The sequence below is a fragment of the Triticum aestivum genome, chromosome 2B (assembly GCF_018294505.1).
Source record: "Triticum aestivum cultivar Chinese Spring chromosome 2B, IWGSC CS RefSeq v2.1, whole genome shotgun sequence".
Taxonomy (NCBI): domain Eukaryota; kingdom Viridiplantae; phylum Streptophyta; class Magnoliopsida; order Poales; family Poaceae; genus Triticum; species Triticum aestivum.
The window spans coordinates 662,186,130-662,193,169 of NC_057798.1; the positions used below are offsets into that span (position 1 = coordinate 662,186,130).

At 48.2% G+C, this 7,040-nt stretch overlaps 2 protein-coding genes across 2 annotated transcripts; one reads left to right on the forward strand and one right to left on the reverse strand.

Annotated features, from left to right (window-relative positions):
- Positions 1–1,219: 1,219 nt before the first annotated feature.
- Positions 1,220–2,996, forward strand: LOC123046565 (flavonoid O-methyltransferase-like protein Os11g0303600). The gene is made up of 2 exons (XM_044469965.1): positions 1,220–2,263; positions 2,470–2,996. Exons 1-2 carry the CDS (start codon positions 1,454–1,456, stop codon positions 2,770–2,772), a joined length of 1,113 nt encoding a protein of 370 aa, XP_044325900.1. The 5' UTR covers positions 1,220–1,453; the 3' UTR covers positions 2,773–2,996.
- Positions 2,997–3,637: 641 nt separating this feature from the next.
- LOC123046566 (uncharacterized) lies at positions 3,638–7,040 on the reverse strand. Its single transcript, XM_044469966.1, has 3 exons — positions 6,880–7,040; positions 6,549–6,639; positions 3,638–4,058 (listed from the first exon to the last, which is right to left on the reverse strand). Exons 1-3 carry the CDS (start codon positions 6,947–6,949, stop codon positions 3,920–3,922), a joined length of 300 nt encoding a protein of 99 aa, XP_044325901.1. The 5' UTR covers positions 6,950–7,040; the 3' UTR covers positions 3,638–3,919.

Sequence of the window (7,040 nt, forward strand, 5' to 3'; positions counted from 1 at the left end):
TCCGCCTTGCCCTTGCCCTTGCCGTCGTCATTGTCGCCGGCGAGGTCGATGAAGACGGGAGGCGTCCCAGCCCTGTCAACGCGGCTTGATACGCCGCCAGGGCTGCCTCCTCCGGCGTCTGCTGCAGCCCTGGCAATGCGGCGAGTCACGTGCGCTCTTCCTCCTCCTTCTTGCAGCGCTCCTCCTCCTCCTCCTCGCGCTCCCTCTGCATGTGCCGCTCGCCGTCACGCGCTCCTCCGCCGGCCTGCGCTGCCTCCAATGCTAGAGATAGGCGGCCTCTTGCGGCGGCGTCATGCCGAGCCAAGGGGGGCGTTGACCCACTCCCGCAGCTGGCTAGTCCAGACGTACCGGTCGGCCGGCTCGGGCATAGGCGTCGCAGGGGTGAGTGGTGGCGGTGACGGCGGCATCACGCAGTCGCCCACTTCAGAGAGGGTGATGGCCTCCGCCAGCCTCGTTTGGTAGTCCGCCTCCGCCTTGAGCCGCTCCTCCTCGATGAAGGTCTCCAAGGCCGCCGCCAGCACCACCTGGTAGGCAGCCTCCTCCTCCTGCCCCTCCGGCTTGACGACTGGGGGCGGCGGGGAGTTGGCATGGTGGTGGTGCACGCCGAGGCGCCGTTGCTCCTCGAGCTCGAGGGAAAACCAGACCTCCCAATGGGAGAGTCTGTCGCGTACTCCGGCATACCTCGCTGCTCCGGCGTGAGCAGCGACCGGTGCCTGGGCACCTCCTCCCAATGCGTGAAGCACGCGGGGGGTGGTGGGGGCCAGATGTGGACGAAAGTGGAAGTGGATGACCAGCCCCCTCCCCCCGCCCCTGCACGCATGGATTAAAAAAAGGATGCTTTCACTGGCTGATGCGTGGATCCGGTGTCGGTGGCCGCTATTAATATAACTGTGTTCGGTCGTTGGCCGGCCGCCATGTGGGACCGCGATGAACACGGGGGGACGCGCGGCGCCTCCACTTCGTGTTCGCGCCGACGCATTTCGCGCCGGAATTTGAGCCTAAATTGGGTCGGCGCGGAAGCGGACACGTTTTAGGTTTGACTCCATGCATTAGACCGACGTTTTGATTCACGGCGACTTAAATAAAAATGGAAGGACGAAATGGGTCGCCCGGTTCGAGTTTGGTCTTATGTTGGACAAGTAACAAAGTCTAGTGCGTTGATCAAAGGGCGCACGGGGATGCTAGGCATATTTAGTTCGATCCCCATCTGGGGCTTTATTAGTTTATTTTTCTTCCTCGGCTCTAGCGATCAGCGAACAAGAAAAAAGGCTAGCGATCCATGCGGTGCGGGAGGAGGGTCGAACGACTCGGGAGATGGATCGTGCCCCTAGCGAACCATTCGGATCTGTAGGTGGAAACCAGATCGTTGGGAATTTAGCTTCTACCATTACTCAAACTCAAAGTAAGATCATAACACTAATACTAGGTGATAGCAGAAGAAAGCAGGGCCAAAATGGCCACCACAAGCGCGGAGCTTCTGCAAGCTGAGGCAGAGCTTGTGCGCCACTCCTTAGGCTACCTCAAGTCCATGGCGTTGCACAGCGCTGTAAAGCTCGGAATCCCCGACGCTCTCCACCGCTGCGGCGGCGCGGCGTCTTTGCCCGACCTGCTATCCACCCTTGCCCTCCCCTGTAGCAAACGGCCATACCTGTCCCGGCTCATGAAGATGCTAGCCGTGGAAGGAATCTTCACGGCTGTGGCTGTGGATGTGGATGCTCCTGCCGCCGGCGAGGGCGAGGGCGCCGCCACTGCGCCTAGCGTCCGGTACGGCCTCAACCCGGTGTCTCGCCTTCTCGTCAGCGGCAGTGGCGGCGCGTGCCTGTCCCCGTGCGTGCTCATGGGCACCTCGCCGTTGTTTCTGGAGGCCTCTCTCCGGCTGCCCCAGTGGTTCCAGAGGGACGGCGAGGGCGAGCCGGCGTCGGCGTTCGCGATGGCGCACGGCGAGAGCCCCTACGGCGCCGCTGGCCGTGACATGGAGTTCAACGCGCTAATAAACGAGGCGATGGGGTCCGACAGCCGATACATGGCGGAGCTCGTCGTCCGCGAATGCGGCGAGGTGTTCACGGGCATAACATCGCTGGTCGACGTCGGCGGCGGGAACGGCACCATGGCGACGGCCATCGCCAGGGCGTTCCCGCATGTCAGGTGTTCGGTGCTGGACCTCCCGCATGTTGTACAGGGCGTCTCAGCAAATGAGTCGGTTGAGTTTGCTGCCGGCGACATGATGGAATACGTTCCACCAGCTGATGCAGTTCTGCTTAAGGTATGATTTAGTATTTTTAAAATTTATTTACAGTAGTATAAGAAAGACAAATTCTACTTCCCGTTCGCATTTATACCAGTTCCTCACAAGACAAGTGAGCGCTTAATAAGAATGGGTGGATCCGACAAAAAGAAGAAGAAAAATGTTGACGTATAAATGTATTGCCTATTCTCTTACTGATAGTTTTTAACTTGTTCGATTGGCAGTGTGTGCTACACAACTGGAGCGACGAGGATTGTGTGAAGATCCTGACAAAATGCAGAGAGGCCATTGCCCAAGGAGCGAAAGCAGGGAAGGTGATAATCATCGATGCTGTTGTTGGATCTCCCTCACACTCACAGCAAGTACTTGAAGCTCAAGTCTTGATGGACATGCAAATGATGATGTTGTTCATGAGCAAAGAACGCGAGGAACTCAACTGGCAAAAGATATTCATGGAAGCAGGATTTAGTCATTACAAAATACAGCCTTTCCTAGGAATGCGATCCATCATCCAACTCTACCCATAGCTTATCCATGGATAGCCCTTTTTCCTCATATTGCGCTATCCATTTTATACTTTCCGCTCCCACGGGATACTTAATAATTGTTAAATTTATGTATTTATTCATTCAAAAGATCCAAATTCGACAGGGATATGTAATAATTATTAAATTTTATGTACTTCATTCAAAAATCCGAATTCGACACGGATGTGTAATAGTTATTAAATTTATGTACTTCATTCAAAAGAACGGACAGCATATTTCAACAAGAATATCAATGCTACATTGGTGCTCTAGGAACTTGATTGTCCTAATCTTAGCTTTTGACCCTTTGGATCTCAGCTACAATTTTAAGGTAGGGCCATAAGACTAAGAAGTTTTTTAAGTTAAAAATACATGTAATAGTTTGTTTTAGTCACCATTAAACTTTCTCCATCATCATATCCATTTTTGTCATGCACTTTCTTCCTCTTCGCCATCATGGTCTTCATCTTCTTGGTCACTTGTGCCTCTGAGTCTCTCTCATGTACCTTTGTTTCTGTTTTTAGTCTCTCTGTTGGATTGTTCAATGTGAATCAGGAGCAACTCCTGGTATGAATGTGTACTCCGGGCCGGTTTTCAGTTGATTGATGAAACCACATTATATTCTGGATGCCTCCAGTATTCGAAACTTTGAAAAGGTTGTGATCTTTGTAATTATTTTTCGTTGTTGTCAAATTTTGGGACACAAAATTAGTAAGTGCTTATTTGGTGTTGGTACTCTTTCGTATAAATTTTGTCCCATCATTAGACACAAAACTGCCTTTCATTGCTCATTAGCAATTGCGCAGAGAAAGAAAGAGGCGCATCATGTGTGAGCAATGAACATGAGGTACCACATGACAGGATCTCAGGCAATCCAGTGCAACATCAGAACACTGTTGTTATATCCAGTGCAACATCATAAAGAGTACAAAATAATGTTACAGAATGAATCTTACATTCACGTTATGCAGATCATATATGCAATTGTGTATAGCACCCTCATTGCTCAGGAAAGGACCTGGCAAGTATCATTTCATTTCGCAATAAAGAAGACTTCAAGGAACAATCCTGGGAGCCAGCCCCCTTTGATGGAGCCCAGGAAAGAACCTAAAACTAATCCAGGATCCAGCACCGACCATGCAGATAATTAATCTTTATGCGAGTGTGACATGTAATGCCTTGTATATTTGTCCACCTTTGGTCCTGAAGAACCGTAGTTCTGTTCATAGTACTCTACTAATGCACAACTACCTAAGGCAGCGATCGTTAGAGCTTGCGCATGCAACCTGCAAGGTAAAACAGAGTTTTAGATGATATGTGCAACTTCTTGAATTATGGCATTGTGCAAATCAGATTCATAGATACAGTCCCCTGGAATCTAGCCAAACCCATGTAGAGTTTTAAACACAACCAGTGTCTATATAGTTGCAAGGTAACAATACTGTTTAGGGTTTCAAACTCTAGTCAAACCTAATTACAACTGGCAGACAAAAATCATCGACTAAGCATGGGTCCTAGGGAAAGTCACTGCAATACTCAAGATATTAGGCTGATCCAGAAGCAAAGGCTCAATTGGTGGCTGACGGCGACCTGTATTTTGATATGTTCTATAATGTTTCCTACTCTGTAGTAGTGCGAGCATAGACATATTGAAACGGAGCTCGCTGTCAGCCACCAACTGAGTCTTCCCTTATGGTCATCCTAACATGAGGGGTTTACAAAAAAAATGTTTACAATGTTAGGCTGATCCAGAAGCAAAGGCTCAATTAGTAGCTGATACGATCTGTATTTTGATATGTTCTATAATGTTGCCTACTCTGCAGTAGTGACAGTATAGGACACATCGAAACAGAACTTGCTGTCAGCCACCAATTGAGCCTTTGCTTATGGTCATCCTAACATGAGGGATTTACAAAAAACTCTTATAATGTTAGGCTGATCAGAAGCAAAGGCTCAATTGGTGGTTAACAAAAAGTAAGAAACATTACATAGACGAGGCATGCAGCATGCACCCAGTTCGAGCGATATAACTTACCTTAGGATCTACTTGCACTATCATGACCGTGGAAATGATGGAATCAATAATAACATTATCTTGTGGAAGGAAGAACCAGCGGTACGTGAAATACAAACATCAGTCGATTCCCTCGAGTAGTTGGGTTATTCTACCGATATAATAGGACACGTTTTCCCTAGCCTACGAACAAATGGAAAAACGTTGGTAGGAGATGGAAATAGAATATTCCATTTGGATTCGTCTAACAATCAAGTAATTCAAGAAACAACAAAGCATATCGTGCACAACTCTGAGCAGGCTTATGGGTTGCGCCATCACCGACCTGGCACACTTGTGCGTGCCTCGTCAGCCGGGAAGGGCTTGCCGACAAAGGCCAATCGATCGTGGGCTGCACCACTACTTGTTTCCTAATCCGGCTCGTTGGTGCACATTGTCATCCTCAGATAGAGGTTGACAGCTAAGGAAGAGGGGAGACCGGGAGAGGATGACGAGGACGAGGATTTAGGGTCGTTTTTGCAGCTTCTTGGGTGGGTTTGGGCCAGGAATTGCTTTGGGATGGTCTATCCTGGTCAATCTTTTCTAGGTAGATCCTTCAGCTGCTCCTCCACCCATGACCACGTGACTCCCAAACCAGAGCATGTCCTAACGGCTCACATTTGTTGTGGTCTTCAACAGGTCCTCATCTAGTGGGATGATCAAGATCTTGCTCAAGTTTCCTGGGAAGTTGTTTAAGAATTTAAGCAACGTTATCCTGAACGACAGCCCAAGGATGGCCTGCTTGTTGAAGTGTGGAGTGATGTCATGTGGGCTGGATATACACATGTCGAAATAATGATAAGGGGAAGCAATGTCTTGATTCTCAAGTCTATCTAATTAGTATATTTCCAAGTTTGTTAGTACTGTACTTCCCAAATCCCTCAGATTGGTTTAAGTTTTTTTTCCCCCAAAATTCCTATATAACACGAAGCCCATACATATGTGATCACATATCAACTACCAATACACTACCAAGGGAGATTAGGCTCCAACCAAAGGCATGCGACAAGATGGGGCTACAAATAAAACACAAAATACTTGGCAGCAACGGGCCTATTGAGCGGGCATGCAGTAAATTGGCTTGGAATTACATGGGGAAATAATGATCGAATTTAGAAACAAACACCATTTCTTCACATGAAATTGGTTGTGTTACTACCATCCACATACTCATGCACAAATGACAGATGTATTTGCAAGACTAAAAACTTGCAAAAACAAGCAACAACATGATGCTCTTTTAGCCTTAGCAAAATTAGAAATAAGAGGCCACCTAACTTACGTATACAGTTTGTGTCGTACAAGCACAAGCATGCACCAAATTATTAACAAGGTAAATTGCTCATGATGAAATTCAAGAGAAAGTAATTCTCACACACAAAGGAGACTGAAACAACCAATCTACATGAGCGGCTTGTACAAAACATAAATGAACGGTACAGATTATTCTGTTGTATTCTTGGGCCCAACATAAATTGCTGTTAAAATCGCTTCTAAGCGGCAAGAAGTCAATCCATATTTATTTGTGAATAAGTTTCAGAATTTTCAGTGCTGCCCTGTTAAAGGGCTAGGAATCGATATTTTACTTCAGCAACGAGCTCAAAATTAACCTTCCAATTGTAATAATCTTGTGATGACGGACAGACCAATCTCCAACCAAACGAAGCATATAAACCGAAAGGGGTGAAACGTAAATACAGTAATAAATGATAAATGGGCAAACCTTGCGTGGATGAGCTTGACGCTGGTCTTCATGTTGGGCCGCGACCAGTTGTACGCGATGGAGCTGGAGATCCCGCTAAGCCACAGGCAACCTGCCCTCGCCGGAAAAGAACGTTGCCATGGATTAGAATACATAGGCCTGACCGCCTGAATTGGGGGAAATCAAGGAGTCCCCCGGTAGAGCCAGCGAACGAATATCGAAACATAATCGCGAGATCAAATCCGCGGATTTGGCTGCCGATCGAAACATCGGCATGCGAGGAAACAAACTCGGAATATCCAGATCCGGCCCGGGGAAAACGAATCCACGGGAGAAACTTCGAGGGGATTACCTACGGCTCGGAGCTTGTGATCGACCACCCACTTCCGCATGGATTCGATCTGGCTTGGGGCCTCCGCCATTTGCTTCGCCGCCTCTGTTTCCGCTGCTCGCGTTCGAAGGGAGGCGCTCTGTTTCTTCTCTCTCTCTGTTTTGTCGATTTAATTTGGGAGT

What these genes read in the sequence shown, in the direction of transcription:
- LOC123046566 (XM_044469966.1), bottom strand. Translation starts at nt 6,949, where the DNA reads ATGGCGGAGGCCCCAAGCCAGATCGAATCCATGCGGAAGTGGGTGGTC. An exon ending in TCACAAGCTCCGAGCCGTAG is followed by an intron (nt 6,640 to 6,879) that starts GTAATCCCCTCG and finishes CGGCGAGGGCAG; the next exon opens with GTTGCCTGTGGCTTAGCGGG. An exon ending in GTCAAGCTCATCCACGCAAG is followed by an intron (nt 4,059 to 6,548) that starts GTTTGCCCATTT and finishes TTTACCTTGCAG; the next exon opens with GTTGCATGCGCAAGCTCTAA.
- LOC123046565 (XM_044469965.1), top strand. Translation starts at nt 1,454, where the DNA reads ATGGCCACCACAAGCGCGGAGCTTCTGCAAGCTGAGGCAGAGCTTGTG. An exon ending in CTGATGCAGTTCTGCTTAAG is followed by an intron (nt 2,264 to 2,469) that starts GTATGATTTAGT and finishes TTCGATTGGCAG; the next exon opens with TGTGTGCTACACAACTGGAG.